Source organism: Durio zibethinus, chromosome 13 (assembly GCF_047325235.1).
Source record: "Durio zibethinus cultivar Kanyao isolate XHJ-2024 chromosome 13, ASM4732523v1, whole genome shotgun sequence".
Lineage (NCBI taxonomy): Eukaryota > Viridiplantae > Streptophyta > Magnoliopsida > Malvales > Malvaceae > Durio > Durio zibethinus.
The window spans coordinates 24,153,781-24,174,263 of record NC_143174.1 but is presented as its reverse complement, the minus strand read 5'-3'; the positions used below and the strand labels follow the sequence as shown (position 1 = coordinate 24,174,263).

General features: G+C 34.3%; 2 protein-coding genes across 2 annotated transcripts; one reads left to right on the top strand and one right to left on the bottom strand.

Annotated features, from left to right (window-relative positions):
• The first annotated feature begins 700 nt into the window (after window positions 1–700).
• Window positions 701–9,020, top strand: LOC111304227 (CBL-interacting serine/threonine-protein kinase 24-like). Its single transcript, XM_022900751.2, is given in 16 exon segments — window positions 701–883; window positions 1,540–1,741; window positions 2,966–3,020; window positions 3,112–3,183; window positions 3,326–3,433; window positions 3,532–3,606; window positions 3,708–3,761; window positions 4,762–4,887; window positions 5,340–5,429; window positions 5,946–6,065; window positions 6,293–6,412; window positions 6,843–6,959; window positions 7,490–7,546; window positions 7,656–7,730; window positions 8,535–8,594; window positions 8,596–9,020. Coding segments are annotated over 15 exon segments (1,323 nt in total). The 5' UTR covers window positions 701–883; window positions 1,540–1,574; the 3' UTR covers window positions 8,623–9,020.
• A 6,032-nt stretch (window positions 9,021–15,052) lies between these two features.
• LOC111303272 (EIN3-binding F-box protein 1-like) lies at window positions 15,053–18,526 on the bottom strand. Its single transcript, XM_022899402.2, has 2 exons — window positions 18,280–18,526; window positions 15,053–17,742 (listed from the first exon to the last, which is right to left on the bottom strand). Exons 1-2 carry the CDS (start codon window positions 18,302–18,304, stop codon window positions 15,830–15,832), a joined length of 1,938 nt encoding a protein of 645 aa, XP_022755137.1. The 5' UTR covers window positions 18,305–18,526; the 3' UTR covers window positions 15,053–15,829.
• Between the last annotated feature and the right edge of the window lie 1,957 nt (window positions 18,527–20,483).

Genomic DNA, 20,483 nt, shown 5'->3' with positions numbered 1-20,483 from the left:
GTGAATCAAAAGTAAAATTGACTCAATTATTAATTTCGTAATAATGATTTGATGAAGTCTGTGACATCTTGAATTCTCGATATGCTATAATTGAGTACAGGCCATGTGAAAAGTGACGTGGTAATAAAATTTGTTATTATTTTAATACAAAAATATTGTTATTATGGAAATACTATTTTATGATATAAATGATACATTTATTGTGTACAATTTACAAAGTTTTTTATTTAATTAAAAATATTGCTGACGGATGCTCTTATGAGTTATGACAATGGTTAATATTAGTAAAATTATTATTTACAAAAATATTATTGTATGAATACAATTGTTGGTAATTAATTTGCTAAAATCTATCACTAAATTAAATTTTGTAAAATTTAAAATGACATAATAATATAATACAAAAATAATATATAAAATACACAAAAATCACACAAATTTAAAATTAAAATAAAAATTATACATGAATTTGATAAAAATAAAAAAAATTTCATATTTGATTTATTGATAAAAATTTATTTCATATTTTATCAAATTTATGAATACAATATAAATATAATATCCATTTAGTATAAAATAAATAAAATATAATACAAAATGGTCAATTTAACTCAAATAATGTTTTACCTAATACAATAATTTTAAAAAGAAAAAAAAAAGAAGGCTAATAAATAAAAAGCAACTTGCGGCCAAAGAATAAATAAAACAAGCTCCACCGACAACAAAACAAAATTAAAACAAAAATTCCAGCTCTTTATATCCCTTTGCGTTTCCTGCTCCGATCAATCAATTTACCGGCGCCTAAAATCCACCAGTCTGCTTCTTTTTCCGGTTTTCCAACACGAAATATTTCAGTTTGTAAGCTTCACAAGTTTTATTGGCGGTAAATTTTTCGCCAGAATATTCCTCTAATATTCGCATTCTCTCTTCTGCAATTGCATTATGCTAATCTTTTTTTTGAATTACTCTTTTTATCTATTAAAATTATATTTGATATATAAGATTATTGATAAGATAAGATGATAATTATTTTATATCATATTTGATTTATATATAAAAAGAAAATAAAATTATAAAAAAAATTAATATCCAATAATTAGCATAAGATTATTCAATTTTTTTAAGTAAAAAAAATTATTTTTAATTTATTAAATTTATATGTTCATTTGTATCTTTAAAAATTATATAATTTTTGAAAAAAAATAATTTTGATAAATAAATAATTTATCATATTTTAATATTTAAATATATTAAATATAAAATAAAATAATATTATTTAATTTAATTTTATTCATAATATTATTTTATTCTATCGTATCAGAGAATCTTGCGTGTTAAACTCGATTTAAAATTTTTTATCTTGTTAGTAAAACTTACAGGCTGTGTTTAGTTTGTTTTTTGTTCTCCTTTATTTGTCTAGTTTCTCAGCAGCCAACAGAGATTGCCTATATCTTTGACTAATAATTATTAAATTATTAGTCCCAAATAGTCAGCATGAACAGTAAATTCTCAAATTTTCATTTTCTTTTTGTGTTTAAGGTGTAAAAGTTTTGGTGTGAAATGAACGTTGAAGAATGATGAAGAAAGGAACACGAAAAGTAGGGAAGTATGAGGTTGGGCGAACAATTGGCGAAGGAACATTCGCCAAAGTTAAGTTTGCGCATAATACAGACACCGGAGAGAGCGTGGCCATGAAAGTTTTGGCCAAAACCACCATTCTTAAGCACAGAATGGTTGATCAGTTATTTATTTAATTCTTAAAAAAAAAAAAAAAAAAACCCGTAAAAGCCTTTGGCTTTAGATTTTGTAATTCGTATGCAATGCTTTTGTTGAACTGCTAATGTTTTGTTTAGCAAACTAGTTTAAAAATGATGATTCTTGTCTCCCAATTTTGTCAAAAGTAACTGAATTCACTTTAAAATAACCGATATTGGCTTTGCCTTTTGATTGCTTGGTTGGAAATCGAGTTTGGGCTGTTTGTCATGTTTTGCTTGAATTATGGTTAGTAAGATTATGGCTATGGGATGTGCTATTATAAGGAATGCATGAGACAGCAGTGTTCTGTAGAATGTAAGTAGCAAATTGACCTAAGAATGTATTCGGCAAGTTCTCCAAAAAAGTGATTGGTGAGTTAGAATGATTTTCAAGGGTGCATGAGCCTTCTGGTCTCAGACATGCACTGCCTGTGGAAATAACTTTGTTAAAGTTTCACTTAATGCCACTTCCACATTGGCCCGGCGGGTTTAATTTGCTGTAACTTATAGAATGAGTATTTAAAATACTCTATTGTTGATTTGGGAAATATCTCTATATTTATGCCGTTTATAATTCTCAATATCCAGACCAATATATTTATATTCTTCCCATCACTTTTATTTTTCTTCTACTCTTTTTCTCTGGTATCTCTTATAGTCCTTGCTATTTCTCAATATAACTTTCATTTGTTCCCCATGGACCTGTTCCAGGGACACCGTTTTGATGCAGGATTGTTATAATAAAATTCTCTGAATCATGAGGATTCTGGTTGAGTAGAAGAAGTCTTTTTGATAAGCTAAATAGCTATTTTTGTTTTAGCTTTTGAATTTATTTAGTGAAAAACTAGATCACATCACTTTCAGAAACCAAGCAACCAAAGGTGTCTGAAGATTATTTTTTTCCCTCTAAATAATGTTAGTCTAATATAAATCCAAAGTCGTATTGTGCATACAATGCAAGTGCTCAGGAGGAGAGAAACCTGCTGCCTGCAGCACAGCTAGGGGATATATGTGCATTTGAATTCATGTTCCTTCGGTCATTTAAATCTAAGCCCAAGAATTTTAAATCTTTGGCTTCATAATATTTGAAAGCTTCTATGAGCTTTGAAATTGTAGAAGCATTTTACTTACCAGCTTGATTGATGAATCTCTTCCTCTGTGCCAATTAGTTGGCTAACCCTTTTTGTTTTTTTATTGGATACAGATTAAAGAGAGATATCCATAATGAAGATTGTTAGACATCCTAACATAGTTAGGTTGAATGAGGTATGTGTATACTTTTACCTTGTACATCATAAATTGATGTTCCCACTTACATTGTTGATTTTTACCTTGTACCTTTTTTTATGAAATTTAGGTCTTGGCTAGTAGTACAAAGATATATATTATTCTTGAGTTTGTAAGTGGAGGAGAACTCTTTGATAAAATTGTAAGGCATCTCCTGTCACCAAAGTATTCCCATCTTTTTTTATTTCTCCATATTAATTTCTTCGTGTTTTTCCTTCCTTTTTTTGTTCTTGGGTTTTTCCCCCTGGAAAAACGTTTATCTCCTGTTTTAACTCTTTGGGTAGGTTCACTGTCAAAGACTACCCGAGAATGAATGTAGGCGGTACTTTCAACAGCTTATTGATGCTGTTGCTCATTGTCACAGTAAGGGTGTATACCACAGAGACCTAAAGGTGCAATATTTTGAATTCAAGATCTTGAAAAACACTGATTTCAAGATTCCATCTTTTAATTCTAACTACTAACTTTTCTTTTTCTTTGTAATTTATAGCCTGAAAATCTTCTTCTTGACTCTTATGGAAATTTGAAGGTTTCTGACTTTGGCTTGAGTGCATTACAACAGCAAGTAAGCATATTGACTTCTATTTAGGTTCTATACAGCAACGAGTCTTCACTTATAATTATTCTCTCTTTCTCTCATTACATGTTTATGCCTATGAGCAGCAGGGGGCTGGACTTCTCCACACAACATCTGGAACCCCAAATTATGTTGCACCAGAGGTACATTCAAGCAACTTAAGGTTTAGCAGCAACTTTGTCTTATTGTCTATTATTCTTTGCCAGTGTGTTTGACTTCCAAAATATAATGAATTTTTGTTCTTATGACTTTGGTCAAATTAGTTGTGTCTACTCTGGCTTCTTACATTTTGAACTGCTGGACTCTTGAAATTGCTTACATTAATTTTTTTTTCTGAATAATAGGATTCCGTATGTCAATGGCACCAAATAATGTCAAAAATTCCAAATCAAATTCTAACTCAATTGCCAATATTATTGTCATCCACCAGACAAGCAGAGCCCTATTTTCCCAAGTCATATATGTTTCCTTAGATTTGATCCCAATTGACTTTTTACTTGTTTGTCTACAGATATTTTAACAACTGATCTTTCCCTTCACTGCCTTTGCTCTGTTGCTCCATCAAATCATTATCCATTCATTGTTTTAATATACATTTTATCAATTATTACAAGTATTGAGTCAATAAATACATATTAATGAGTGCTACATTACATGTGCTATGGCTGCGCTGGAACTGATAAGGTCCTTAAAATACTCTTATCATTAGTTTATGATGTTTGCTAGGAATTATTTCCATTTGTTAGTTAAGGGGGGGGAGGGGCTGAGATGCCAAGGGTACTAGGGATGTTACTGCTGAATTAAATTGAAGAATGGCAAACCAAGGAAAATTGGTTAAGACTTTCAGGTTTTTCTTGATAAGCACTTGTCTATTAAATTTTATTCAGTTTATGCTTTTTGTATTTTTATCTTCCTCATAAATTGTTAAATATCTTTTGTGATGATAATTGACTTTTTGTTTGTCATTATGACATGTTCTCTAATTTCTGTAGTTTCTTACTTGCTTAGAGCTAGTCATGGCTGTAAATTGTAAGCATGTTGTGTAACTTGTGTTTAAACAAGGATCAGTACATTTAAATACACGCTTATGTTTAGGTTTCTGTTATGTAGTTGAATTTCTCAAGGTAAATCATTGCCCATCAGCTGCTCAGCAACCAGGGTTTTGATGGCGCGGCTGCTGATGTGTGGTCATGCGGAGTCATTCTCTTTGTGATAATGGCTGGGTATCTTCCATTTGACGAGATAGACCTTCCAACCTTGTACAAAAAGGTTATTACCATCATTTTTTCACGGTTGACAGTTAATACATTAGTAATTTGCAACGTGCTTCATCATTATGAACGAATAATTTTTACAACATTTGGAGACACTGACAGCTATTGAGCTATTTGTCTACAGTTATGCTGCAATGCTCCTACAGCTTTCTCCTCCATTATTTTGAGTCGTAATGATTGCATGCCATCTTATTTTTGTTCTTGTTATGTTCTTTGTCAGACTTGTGTCCTGTGCTGAAACTGGAATTCATGTGTCTTTGCATATAAAATAATGGAGGCTTCAAATCCAATATTTACTTATTTGTCACTCTTGTAAATCCTACCTTTTAGTATATGTTTTGATAGGAGGAGCCACCTTAACTTAACTTAATGTGTATCATTTAAGCACTTAGTAAGTGCACTGATATAACTATGAAACTTTTATCTTTTCCTTTGGTCAATGTGCAGATTAATGATGCCCAATTTTCTTGTCCATTTTGGTTTTCTTCTGGGGCAAAATCATTAATACAGAAGATTCTTGATCCCAATCCTATAACTGTGAGTATATTTAACTTACTGTTTAGCTCTAGGTTTAATTTATCTGAACGCTGTCATTAATACATCATATGTATTGCATTATCCTGTATGTCCATGGATGCCTAATATTTTTCCACAGCCTTGAGCTACTCAATGCATTGGCTGATGTCTGCCACTTTGGGATCTGGTGGATGTTCAGTACATTGAAGAACCCAAATATCAGGTTCCTTCAGACAAAGCACTACCCTTGCAATTATCAAATAAATGGGCCAAGAACTTGTTTTTACATGAAAAGTTCATGAATTTTATAAAAAGCAGGTAGCTTAGGCATAGGAATTAAAGAATAAAATTTCATTACATCTGGTCTTATTTTATTTTTAAAACACTATCATTTGTGACTATTTTTTCCAAACTTTTCAATTTATGATGGTAGGCATTAGTTAGATGGAGCAAGGTGAATAATGCAAAGTTAAGAACTGTTTGATGCTTGTTTGATGTTTCTGAACTGCTTTCTGATTGTTTCCTGCATTCCTGCAGCGTATTCAAATTGAGGGAATTAAAAAAGATCCATGGCTTGCGAAGCATTACGTTCCTGTGAGACCTAGAGAAGAAGAAGTGAATTTGAAGGATGTTCATGCAGCTTTTGATGACATTGAGGTGGGTATTCTTTTGTTCATTGTATTGTAGTTCCTCTTCTTGGCCTAAGAGACCTTCTGATTCTAGCTTACAGATTTTTCATTTTTTTCTTTCATGTCACCATTAATGGTTGTTATTAGAGTTGGGCATGTTAAATGCATCCTGATTGCCTTGAGAACTCTGTTCCCTGGATTTTTTTTCTGTTCTATATTTCTCTTTTGCTGAGTAATCACAACTATATTTTGCAGGACCAGTATGTAGCTGAGCAGTCTATCGCCGATGAGGGGGGTCCCCTGATAATGAATGCATTTGAGATGATTACGCTATCCCAAGGCTTGAATCTATCAGCTTTATTTGACAGGCAACAGGTAGCGCAATATAAGTCAGTATTTTTGCTGCCATATGAAATTGTAGTCCTTTTTTATTTCTTAGTTTCTCATTCAATTCTCCATATTGTTGATGTTACAAAAGGAGTATTGCTAACATGTGATCTTTTATGTTATTTTGCTTCATCTCAGAGCATGACCGATTCTCTCTTTTCATAATGGTTATTGGTTGGTTATAGATTATATTTTCATTGCTCGATATGTTTGCTTAAAATATGAAAAGTGTATCGAGTTGCTATTAACTTGCATAATATTCAGTCAATCAGAAAGGGTGGATGGGGTGATAATCACTTTTTTGTTTTACAACATAAATGCCTGTCAATGCTGTTTGCTGATAATTTACATTGAGAGAATGAGATTATACCATTTAATGCTAGTGTGCAAGCTATAGACCATGCTTTTTCTTTGGCAGGATTATGTAGAACGGCAAACTCGATTTGTATCACGCAAACCAGCAAGAATTATAATCTCAAGTGTTGAAGCTGTTGCAGAATCAATGGGTGTCAAAGTTCATACACGTAATTACAAGGTATGACTTGTGAACATATCTTCATTTACAAAACGAAGGTCACTGTTCAGTAGTGGTATGCTTGAGAGATTTTTTGACAAAATGAAGCCATTTTATCTTTTTACCCAAATAGTTTTTTGTTTCTCGTTATATCATTTTTCTTTTCTAAAGAATATAAAAACTACATAGGTACGCTAACCTGCTGATAGAGAAGCCCTTGAAGTAGCTCCTCTGTCATAGGCACCTAGCTAATTTTGACCTTGAACACTTCTCAAAAACTCAGAAAAAATTACCAGCAGCTTAAGACATGCGGCCATGTGTAATTTGTTCATTCCCTTTGCCTAATAATAGTTTGAATGGAAAAGGTTTATAAGGAAATAACATTGTCTGGGTTAATTTAACTTCTTTTTGTTCTTAGCAAAGTGATGTTGGGGTCACCCATTGTTTGAGTGGGCAATCATGTTTTATATTGCAAAAGAACATCAGTTTACAAGTGTCCTATATTTTGTATTATCTATTTTTCCTTAAATTTTATTTCTTTCTAACCACAGACAAGACTTGAGGGAATATCTGCAAATAAGGTCGGGCAATCTGTGGTTGTCCTGGCGGTATATTCCTAGAACTGTTTTCTCATTTGGTAATCAGTGCATTTTTCCATTGGCAGATGAATTTCAATATGACTTCTGTTTTAAAGTTATTTTTATATCTCTTATGTAGGTTTTTGAAGTTGCACCATCCCTGTTCATGGTAGATGTTCAAAAAGCTGCTGGAGATACTCTTGAATATCACAAGGTTGGTTGTATGTGTCTTGCTCCTCATATTTTAGACATGGTATGCTACACTTCCATTGTCATTGTGTTACTCGTAGCTTTCTCTTAACCTTTAAAAAAAATTATGAGTTACATTCAAAACAAATTAAATTAAAATAGAATGTGTTACAGAGATTTCATGTTATTCTAACAAGTATGTACAAAATCTTTTGTGTAGTGTAGTCACTTCTCACAAATTGGTCCCAAAAAGCTACAATTCAACCATTTTTGGTCTTTTAGAGGGATTAAATTTTCATTATGCTCTAGTAAAAGGCCAACGCTGCTATGTGTTTTCTCATGTTCTTATTTGTCTTTCCTTCTGCCATTTCCAAGTTCATAGATTCCAACTTGTACCTTGCACCATTTACACTGCTACTCTCTATCTTCTTTGCATGAGACTAAAATATCTCTTTCAAACTTTTTCTCCTACTGTTTTTTGCACTAAGGGTGAACTTCTTATGGCAGATTCGTTTCAGTTTCTAGTATTATCTCTGTAATTTTCCATTTCATGATACAATATTCATGTGGCTAGTCTTGTCTCTTAGCTGCCCACCCTGTGGGCTATGGCAAACCCTGGCTTCATAGTTTTTTAAAACTTTTTCTGGCTTGGATAATGATGTATGAATCAGACAATTAATTGCTCATGGACTTTTCTTAAGAGTTTGTTTTATACATGTATAATATCATCTAATGCTGCGAGTTTGTTCATGTTTGATGTCTGACGGTAAATATGCTATGAATGCCTATCAGCAATTAGTGATATACTTCTTATGTTTTCCTTTTGCAGTTCTACAAGAATTTCTGTGCTAAACTAGAAAATATCATCTGGAAACCATCGGGGGGTCTTGCAACTCCCAGTTTTCTTAGATCAATGACTTGCTGATCCTTTTTCTGTGGATGTGATGCTAATCTTTGAGCAAATGGGCCTAAGGAAGCTATTCCTCTTCTGCTAAGCTTCTCCAACCTTCTGTCTTACCATAAAATTGTCTGCTGCGTACGAATCGGTTTCAGGGTTTATCGATCATGAATTCATTGCCTGAAGAGGATCAAAAGAATTTATTTCTCCATGATCATACATTAGTTTTTGACTCTTCCTCTCTGCTTCCTCCTTTCACCCTCCTACTCTCGTAGAAATCTATGGGGCGAGGCAGCCCCATTAGACTTGTATTTTATATCTTTTTTGTAGCAAAGGATCACATGTTAGTGCCTTGGTTATGTTATTCAATGATATGATATATTAACTGCAATAATAATAATTCAGATTAAAGCTTCATCCCCATGCCTCCAATGGAGTTTCTGTCTTCTTCACTCATTGGATTTCAGATTTCACTGTTATTTACTGCCATTGGCAGTTCACCATATTAGCAGTACCGCTACCATTTTCCACGTTCCTTCTCCGCTACCATCAAAATGCACATTTTGTCACCATTAATACTGCTTCAATCATTGTCAAGACACCCAATTTGGTTTTACGTTTTGACCTATAAATTCAAGCTTTTTATAGTTTGTCAAGCAGCCAGCGGCTATTGTTAAAAGATTGCTAAAATCTTGAAAGTCAGTCAGGTTGCATAACTTTTTTTCTTTGTTTTTATTATTTATTTATTTATTTTTTTTAACAAAAGAGATCATAAAAATATGAGAAGTTGCATGTGCTTTAGTGAAAATATACTAATTTCCAACCAAAAAAAAAATTTTTCAAAAGCTTTGGATCTCGAAAATTCAAGTGCCATCAAACTCAGGCAATTTTTTGCAGTACCTTTTTTTTCTTTTACCCTCTATGTAAGATTTAAAAGCTACAAACACTATATTCCCTCTCCATATTTTGCCTTTTAATTTTGAAAATATTTTTACATTTATATAAATTCATTCATGTGAGAGTGTTGAAGAGTAGTTTTAGATTAAACCGATAAATGACAGGGCCGAGAAAAGGCAAATGAACAAATTGACAGGACCCTGATGACACTGAAGAATTAATCTCCAATAAATACAGTACTGCAAGATTCCATTGTGTTGTTAATCGTTGTAACATTTATTCCTGGATTGTTTTTGGCAGTTGGGTCAGTTTCTGTAACAGATAATGACAGTTCAAAGCAAGTGAAAATGGTTCTGGGCTTCAAGGCCACTCAAGTGTGTCAACAGGTGCTTCAGTTGCAGACCTTGCATGGCTGCTTTAGTTCCTTTCTCCCCACCATAGAACTGGTCGAAGTTCTTCATATGAAGGAGATGAAAGCTATTATACGAGGAGACAAGTTCTTCCAACCCTTTCTCTGTGTCCTACTGATACATATGATACCTTATTCAAATTAATTGACCCAACCGCCAAAATGGTGTTTGATAAGACATGCAACTGCCTCAATGTTTCACTGCTTTTTTTTTTTTTTTAAACAGTGCAACTGTGCATGAGTGATTATTCTTGGTGCATTTTTGTAACTGTTTTGATTTGAAATTCTCTACCCTTTCGGTGTAAAAAGAGACGATTTTCGTGACGAGAGATGAATCAGCTCGACATCCTCGTACTATTTACAAGTCTCGAGAAAAAAGGTTTTGATACAGTTATTTCAGTTTCTTATAATTTTCCATTTCTCTTACTTTAACGTCTTTCTTTGTTCATTTCCCATGGCTTCAATGAAGGAAGAAATAAAAAAAAAAAAAAAATTTCTTTAAAATTTTGGTCCAAACACGTTCTTGGGAATCATGGGAAGAGTCAGAAGAGTAGAACACTACATTTTCTCCACCCCATCATGATCCAACAATACTTTTCTCTTTCTTTTTTTTTTTCTCTTTTCATTGACACATTTTCGTCACACCACTGTGACTCAGTTGGTTCAAGCTTAATTAATCTTCAGCCTCCAAAGAGTCAAAAACTCACTACTATTAAACAGTAGAGTAAACAAACGTTTTATTGAAAATCTTGGATTATATTTCTTTCTTCTGTTTCTTTGGACATGCAGCTGGAAATTGGAGATATTAGAAATTTCAAAGTAATCATTGTTACTAATTTGTCACATTAGCTTTTCAAAAAAAATAAAAAAGATTCAGACCTTCATCAGCACGTTCAAAGCTCTAAATTTTTTCTCTGGTTGCGGCACAGTTCTACGATCCTTGCACAATTAGGATACAAATAAATATAAAAAAGGTAAAATATCTAAGCTTCATTGATAATAACAGAGTAGTTGAAGTTGAACAATCCATATAGAAGGAAAAGCCTACAAGACTAAAGACTTGTTGGGGTAAAAAAACCAGCCAAAATGAAGGTTGCTATGGCAGATGAGTGAATCCACTGCCGTAGAAAAAGCTTACCAATCTGCGGCACCCAAACATAGAACTCCTCGACGCAACAACTATATAGACAGTGATGCAAGGAAACACAGGACCCTGCAGGAGTTTCAAACACTGGAAGACCCTAAAAAAAGAAGCAGCTTATAACTAAGATCCACTGATCCAAACAACAGACTTCATAGGACTGAAAACAAAGAAAGCTTAGTCAAGCATTCCAATAAAGAAATGTATGACGAAGAGACATCCAGCAAAATAGGACCAAAAGATATGATGATCATGAGTGGAAACACAAAACCATGACTTAATGACAGAATTCTCCAGGAACCATGGCTATGAAACTGCCTCCTGCAAATTGGGGCTTGATAGTTTCAACAGACTTTCCCGTGTCAAGAAAGCCTGCAAAAAGAAAAAAAATAAAAAGGCTGGACAGGCAATCTGCCAAACAGCCAAAGTCCCCAGGAAAACACCAAGCCATAGAGCAACCAACATGACCCCTTTGTCGGATTTGTCAGAGACTTGCCATACTGCCCAATACCAGCAAGAGTAAAATCTGTGATGTTCAAACCCTGAAGCTTAACCTTTGAAAGGACAGAAGATGCTGATAACAACAGGCTTGAAACTCCATGATCCCCAACAAGTGGGCAGTCCTTGATAGAGATGGACTGCAGCTTGGGGCAAAGCTTTCCAATAGCTTGGAGGCCCTCATTACCAATCTTTGGGCAGGATTCAATGCTCAAAGCGATCAAATTAGGACAGTTCTCTGCTATTGCAATTAAACCCTTGTTTGAAACGTAAGGGCACTGGCAAAGGTCAAGCTTCCCCAACAAATGACAATCTTTAGCTAAATCAGGGAGACCCTCATCTCCAACACGAGGGAAGTTCTACAAAGAAAGTGATTTGAAAGAAGGGCAACCAATTGGTTACTCCACGTGAAGAGCTGCTTCCCCTAATAGAAAGCTTTCCCAGCCCACCATGACCACTTGTTCCAACAGCAACTGCAGCAAGCCTCATGTCAGTTGCTTTCTTCCCTTCCAAGCACTTTGTAAGATACCCATCATCTTCATCAGATGAGACCATCTCAACATCATCAGAAACCGAATTAATATTCTCCTTGACCACCTTTGATGACTCATATTTACCCTTACGAATACTGGTCAGAAGCATAAGCCAGTGCTTTGAGACACAAGCACAGGAGCTCCTTTCTCTGCCCCCAGGAAGTCGTTTGAAGATCTCAAAAAGGCATTCATCTGGAAGGATATCGATTGATGGTTGCTTCTTCTGCTCAAACTCAGTTTCCCCAAAGAGAAATGGGGCACTAATACGAGCCCTTTTACGAGGAGGGCAGTAGACATCCACTTGGAAACTGATCGCAATCTACCCAAGTCTGTGGAATTTGTATAAAACGACCCGCTAGAATAGAAATCATCATCACCTGAAGTTCCAATAAACAATAACTACCATAAGCCAAAACTACCCAAAGAATATTTCGAAAAAAGTTGGAAGAATTCAGACATATTCTCACAACAACGTCTTTCTTCCTTTCAAGCACAATAATATAAAACACAAAAAAGGAGGCCTTAAAAATAGATAAAGCTCCATTCTTTTTACAAAATTTACAAATTATTTCTGATGCAAATCTTCAAGGATCCAATCCTCACATTACATATTCACATAACTAATGACTCCTAAATCTTTTGTCTTCATTTTCTTGTTCAAAACTAAACTAGATAAAACCAACAGAACCATAACCTAAAATTAAAATCAGGTCTCTTGGGTGCGATATAAAATCAAGCATAAAAACCCAACAACGGAAATCTAAATCAACATAGGCTATTCTCCAACCTGATGTCTTACTATAACATTGTGTCTGCTGCGTACGAATCGGTTTCGGGGTTAATAGATCATAAATTCCTTGCCTGAAGAGGATCAAAAGAATTTATTACTCCATGTTGATACATTAGTTTTTGACTCTTCCTCTCCACTTCCTCCTTTCACCCTCCCACACTCGTAGAAACCTATGGGGAGAGGCAGCCCCGTTACCCTTGTATTTTATGTCTTTTTTGTAGCAAAGGATCACATGTTAATGCCTTGGTTATGTCATTCAATGATATGATATGTTAACTGCAATAATAATAATTCAGATTAAAGCTTCATCACCATGCCTCCAATGGAGTCTCTGTCTTCTTCACTCATGGATTTCAGATTTCACTGTTATTTACTACCATTGGCAGTTCACCATATTAGCAGCAGCGCTACCATTTTCCAGGTTTCTTCTCCGCTACCATCAAAACCACATTTTGTCACCATAAATACTGCTTCAATCATTGTTAAAACATCCAATTTGGTTTTATGTTTTGACCTATAAATTCAAGCTTTTTATAGTTTGTCAAGCAGCCGGCGGCTATTGTTAAAAGATTGTTAAAATCTTGAAAGTCAGTCAGGTTGCATAACTTTTTTTCTTTGTTTTTATTATTTATTTATTTATTTATTTTTACAAAAGAGACCATAAAAATATGAGAATTTGCATTTGCTTTAATGAGAATTTGCATTTGCTTTAATGAAAATATACTAATTTCCAACCAAAAAAAAAAAAAATCAATAGCTTTAGATCTCGAAAATTCAAGTGCTATCAAACTCAAGGAATTTTTATGCAGTAGTTTTTTTTCTTTTACCCTCCAAGTAAGATTTAAAAGCTACAAACACTATATTTACTCTCCATATTTTGCCTTTTAATTTTGAAAATATTTTTACATTTATATAAATTCATTTGTGTGAGAATGTTGAAGAGTGGTTTTAGATTAAACCTATAAATGACAGGGCCGAGAAAAGACAAATGAGCAAATTGACAGGAGCCTGATGACACTGAAGAATTAACCTCCAATAAATACAGTACTGCAAGATTCCATTGTGCTGCTAATCGGTGTAACATTTATTCCTGGATTGTTTTTGGCAGTTGGGTCAATATCTGTTATAGGTAATGACAGTTCAAAGCAAGTGAAAATGGTTCTGGGTTCACGGCAATCCAAGTGTGTCAACAGGTGCATCAGTTGCAGACCTTGCATGGCTGCTTTAGTTGCTTCTCCCCACCATAAAACTGGTTGAAGTTCTTCATACGAAGGAGATGAAAGCTATTATATGTGGAGATAAGTTCTTCCAACCTTTTCTCTGTCCTACTGATACATATGATACCTTAGTCATTCAAATTAATTGAACCCGCCGCAAAAATGGTTTGATAAGACATGCAACTGCCAAAATGTTTCACTATTTTTTTTTTTTAAAACAGTGCGACTGTGCATGAATGCTTATTCTTGGTGCATTTTTGGAACTCTTTTGATTTGAAATTTTCTACCCTTTAGGTGTAAAAGGAGCCGATTTTCATGATGAGAGATGGATCAGCTCGACATCCTCGTACTATTTACAAGTCTCGGGAAAAAAGGTTTTGATACAGTTATTTCAGTTTCTTATAATTTTCCATTTCTCTTACTTTTACGTCTTTCTTTTTTCATTTCCCGTGGCTTCAATGAAGGAAGAAATCAAAAAGAAAAAAAAAATCGTTTTTCTTCAAAATCTTGTCCAAACACGTTCTTGGAAATCATGGGAAGAGTCAGAAGAGTAGAACTCTACATATTCTCCACCCCATCATGATCCAACAATACTTTTCTCTATTTTTTTTCTCTTCTCCTTTTCATTGACACATTTTCTTCACACCACTGTGACTCAGTTGCTTCAAGCTCAATTAATCTTCAGCCTACAAAGAGTCAAAAACTCTCTACCATTAAACAATAGAGTCAACAAACGTTTTATTGAAAATCTTGGGTTATATTTCTTTCTTCTGTTTCTTTGGACCGGCTGCTGGGAAATGGAGATATTAAAAATTTCTAAGTAGTCAGTGTTACTAGATTGTCACATTAGCTTTTCAAAAAAAAAAAAGACTCAGATCTTCATTGGCACGTTCAAAGCTCTAAATTTTTTCCCCGGTTGCAGCACTGTTCTACAATCCTTGCAGAAGTAGGATACAAATAAATATTAAAAAAGGTAAAATATAAAAGCTTCATTGATAATAACAGTGTAGTTGAAGTTGTACAAACCATATACAAGGAAAAGACTACAAAGACTTTAGACTTATTTAGGAAAAAAAAACCAACCAAAATGAAGGTTGCTATGGCAGACGAGTGAATCCACTGCCATAGCCAAAGCTCACCAATCTGCGGCACCCAAACATAGAACTTCTCCAAACAACCACTGTAAAGACACTGATAAAAGGAACACAGGACCCTGCAGGAGTTTCAAACACTGGAAGACCCTAAAAAAGGAAGCTTATAACCAAGATGCACTGATCCAAACAACAGACTTCATAGGACTGAAAACAAAGAAAGCTTAGTCAAGCATTACAATAAAGATATGTATGACAAAGCTAAAACACCGAGTAGGGAGACATCCAGCAAAATAGGACCAAAAGATATGATGATCATGAGTGGAAACTTAAAACCATGACTTAATGACAGAATTCTCCAGGAACCATGGCTATGAAACTGCCTCCTGCAAATGGGGGCTTGATAGTTTCAACAGACTTTCCCGTGTCAAGAAAGCCTGCAAAAAGAAAAAAAATAACAGGGCTGGACAGGCCATCTGCCAAACAGCCAAAGTCCCCAGGAAAACACCAAGCCATAGAGCAACCAACATGACCCTTTTGTTGGACCAAAAAACATTGCTGAATGTTGCTACCCGTGTGAGCTGACTATACTAGTTTGATATTTCTAATTGAAGTTGTTCAGATCTGGCTCAACAGCCTTCTATCCTTGATTAGAAAAGGATGTCACATCTCCAAAAGCTCTCCACAAGTAGCTCAACAGTTCGACTGCTGATTGAATTGCAGTGCTGGAGATTCAAACCCACCAGGGTCTTGCCCAACTTTTTCAGGAAAGGCATGCTTTTGTTTGACACTCCGGAGCAACCTGAAAAAGAAAGGACTTGCAAATTGAGTTGCTCTGCATGAGACAAGGCAGCAACACCAGAGTCAGTGATTGCACACCTTGAAACATCCAGATCGCTGAGGAAAACACAATTGTCTGCAACTGCCACCAAACTTGCATCAGTAATCCTCCTGCAACCATCAAGATTGAGCAACTCGAGGGTTCCACCATGTAGCCTGGTCAAGGCCAAAACTACCTCATCAGTCAAATTTAAGCAGCCGCTCAGATTCACCTTCACAAGTCCTGCCTCACAACTCTCCAGAAGAGGTAGAAGACCTGCATCTGTGATGCCATAAAGCCCAGTCAGATCTACATGCTGAAGCTGAGGGCACAATTTGCCCACCATAGCCAGGCTGCCAGTCCCAAATCCTGGACAGTTCCTAACAGACAAGGATTTAAGGGAATTGCGAGGAGAGGACAAAGGAGCTCCCAAGGATATATCCTTAATTCCCATGCACTTTACTAGGGTAAGAGATTTTAATCCACAGTTTGAGAGGACACCAATAATCCCAGATTGTGTGACCCTATTGCACTCCTCCAATTGCAGGCACTCAAGAGAACCTGCAGACTTGGCAAAAGCCACCAATCCATCATCAGAAACAAAGCAACATCTGCGAAGGCACATCTGCTTCATGTTTGTGCATCCCCTTCCTATGGCTTCAAGACTCACATCTGTTACCCCCAAGCAAGAAGTAATCATCAAAGAGACCAATTTTTGCAAACCCTGAGAATTACCCATCACCCAATATCCCTTCTCGCTCACATTTTGTAGACCACTAAGCATTAGATTTGTCAGAGACTTGCCATAATGCCCAATAACAGCAAGAGTAAAATCGGTGATGTTCAACCCCTGAAGCTTAACCTTTGAAAGGACAGAAGATGCTGATAACAACAGGCTTGAAACTCCATGATCCCCAACAAGTGGGCAGTCCTTAATAGAGATGGACTGCAGCTTGGGGCATAGCTTTCCGATAGCTTGGAGGCCCTCATTACCAATCTTTGGGCAAGATTCAATGCTCAAAGCGATCAAATTAGGACAGTTCTCTGCTATTGCAATTAAACCCTTGTTTGAAACGGAAGGGCACTGGCAAAGGTCAAGCTTCTCCAACAAATGACATTCTTTAGCTAACTCAGACAGACCCTCATCTCCAACACGAGGGACGTTCCACAAAGAAAGTGACTTGAGAGAAGGGCAACCACGGGCTATGGCAGATAGCCCAAAGTTGGTTACTCCACGTGAAGAGCTGCTTCCCCTAATAGAAAGCTTTCCCAGCCCACCATGACCACTTGTTCCAACAGCAACTGCAGCAAGCCTCATGTCAGTTGCTTTCTTCCCTTCCAAGCACCTTGTAAGATACCCATCATCTTCATCAGATGAGACCATCTCAACATCATCAGAAACCGAATTAATATTCTCCTTGACCACCTTTGATGACTCATATTCACCCTTACGAATACTGGTCAGAAGCATAAGCCAGTGCTTTGAGACACAAGCACAGGAGCTCCTTTCTCTGCCCCCAGGAAGTCGTTTGAAGATCTCAAAAAGGCATTCATCTGGAAGGATATCAATTGACGGTTGCTTATTCTGCTCAAAATCAGTTTCCCCAAAGAGAAATGGGGCACTAATACGAGCTCTTTTACAAGGAGGGCAGTAGACATCCACTTGGGAACTGATTGAACACAATCTACCCAAGTCTGTGGAATTTGTATAAAAAGACCCCCCAGAATAGAAATCATCATCACCTGAAGTTCCAATAAACAATAACCACCATAAGCCAAAACAACCCAAAGAATATTTCCAAAAAAGTTAGCAGAAATCAGACATATTCTCACAACAATGTCTTTTTTCCTTTCAAAACCAATCGTATAAAACACAAAAAAGGAGGCCTTAAAAATAGATAAAGCTCCATTCTTTTTACAAAATTTACAAATTATTTCTGATGCAAATCTTCAAGGATCCAGTCCTCACAATACATATTCACATAACTAATGACTCCTCAATCTTTTGTCTTCATTTTCTTGTTCAAAACTAAACTAGATAAAACCAACAGAACTATGACCTAAAATCAAAATCAGGTCTCTTGGGTGCGATATAAAATCAAGCATAAAAACCCAACAATGGATATCTAAATCAACATAGATTATTCTTACAAGTGATCCACATATAAAGCTTAAAATTTCAAACAATAGCATCAATCTAAGAATTATAAACAGATCGATAAATCCAAAGCCAATCTTTAACAAGAGAAGAAGAAAAGAAAAGAAACGAAAAAAGCTTACCACCGTTATTAACAAGAGCAGGCATGGTTGAATCTCAAAGAAGAAACCTTTATGAGAAGCCTCCAACCCCAAAACGCAAAACCCAACAAGAGAAAACACTATAAAAACGCAGACCAAGTATAACCCTTGAAAGCTTGAATGCATCAGAACTGTTTTACAACAAAGAATTCAGAAACCCCACTAAGTAGGGCAAAAAAAGATGTTGAAAAAAAGAAGAAGTGAAAAACAACAAGGGTTTTTTTGTGTTAGCTGAAACAGAACATAGAAGTTGTATTTATTGGGTTGGAGAAAAGAAAAAAAACATGTCGTGTTAAGAATTTTCCACTTTATTATTATTTTAATTCTTATGCTTTTGTTTGAGATATATTTACTGACAACTCCTGCTACATGCAATGTATCTTTCCTTTGAAACATTGTTCATTCTTTCCTTTTCTGTCGCTTTCTTTAGTTTAGTCCAACCAAACACAGGTTCCTGGCTACTACCCTTTTTTGATAAATTTTTTTTATAATTTATTCAACTTTACTTGCCTTTGAAATAAAGAAATTCTTATTGTTGGCTTTTAATTAACATTAAATTTAATTCTGGGCGGTGTATAAGTAATTATTTTGAAACTTTGCATACAAAAAAAACATGCAAGATCCTAGTATTATTTTTTATTTTTTATTTTAAATTAAAGATTAATTAAGTTTGAATTTGATATATATCAAATTTTATGTTCAAATTCATAATTATTTTAATTCTAATACCAAAACCTTTGTATAAAAAACATCGAATTAGTCTAAGCTAATTTAAATTCTGATTTTGATGCCAGATTGAAATTTTATTTTCTGTGACTTAAATTTAATTGAAGTCAAAGTCAAGATTTTTATTTCTTGAAATTATGACAGTATCACATTCTTCATTCTTTTGTGACTGAATTTTAGTTGGATTAATTGAAAATTTTATTGAGCAAAGAGTTGTGTTAGGAAAAATAAAAAGAGAAACAATGGTTTTTTTTTTCTCAGCTTATTAAATGAGAAAGGAAAATTGGGTTAGTTGGTAAAAAAAATGGTGGGCAAATGACAGTTTGATGGTAAAAGAACAAGTTGGTCAAGTGTGTGATTTTATTATCTTTGGTTAATTGTATTTAGACTCAAAAGTCATGCATTCTCCAAGGTTTCCAACTAAGGGACCTTGGGAATTTGGAAATCCAGCTGCAAATTTATTTTTTTTTTGCTTTTTTATTTGTTTCCTAATAAACCAATTTGATCTGATAAAGCAAGAAAAAAACTAATGTAATATGAATGGACTCTGGGTTAGCATTTGGTATAAGAATAAACTAGGGATTTTGTGGGAAAATTAAGGAATCTTTTTCATTTTTGGGCACTAATCATGGCCAAGGAGAACTAAAGAATTTTAAAATAGCAATTTGAGTCAATTAAAAAAAAAAAGTAAAAGTAGGGGTGAAATGAGGTCAGTCCAAAAATAGTGATAGTATACACTATTTTTATATATAATACATACATGGATCATGGGATTACTGAATAGTCAATATAGAATAATTCTCTCTCTCTCTCTCTCATCATTTTCATTCAGCCAACTTGTAACTTGAAATTTGATTCATATTCCCTAAAGTTTTTTTTTTTTTAATAAGATGATTATTTAGATAACAAGAAACAAAAAAGTTGTTTCATTGTTGTTAGTAACAAAGGAAAAGAAGTTATGTATGTCAAGTAAGTAATCCATGTTTTAAATTATTATTTTTTTTTTATAAAAAAGTTCAAATTTAACGAACGAGAAAAAAAAATTATAAGTATCAAAGTCGAACTTTAATTTTATAAGAATCCATCTTTTAAAAAAAGTGATAAATTCACTTAGATTAAACTTTAAATTTTTTTTTAAATTAATTTTGAAATGTACTTGAAAAAATAAAAGAAAAAATTAAATATTTAGACAAGTAATAAAGTTTAAGATTATAGTGTCTAATCACCACAGTTTGATTCATAATTAGATCATTTCCTTTCATAATCTTATTATGAGATTTAAAATTTAGGATAATCAAACCAATAATTGACTAAGTATAACTTAAACTAAGTCATTTCATTAATAAAATTGACATGATAAGAGCAGGTTAACCACTAAGTTGAAATCACAAAAATAATGCTTTTACACTTCTCTTTCTTTGATTTATAAACAATTTCATTTGAGTTATTAAATTTTACTA

Excerpts from the sequence above, each read along its gene's own strand:
- LOC111303272 (XM_022899402.2), bottom strand. The coding sequence starts at position 18,304 with ATGCCTGCTCTTGTTAATAACGGTG. Across the intron at positions 17,743-18,279 it reads TGCTCTTGTTAATAACGGTG|GTGATGATGATTTCTATTCT; the intron begins GTAAGCTTTTTT and ends TTGGAACTTCAG.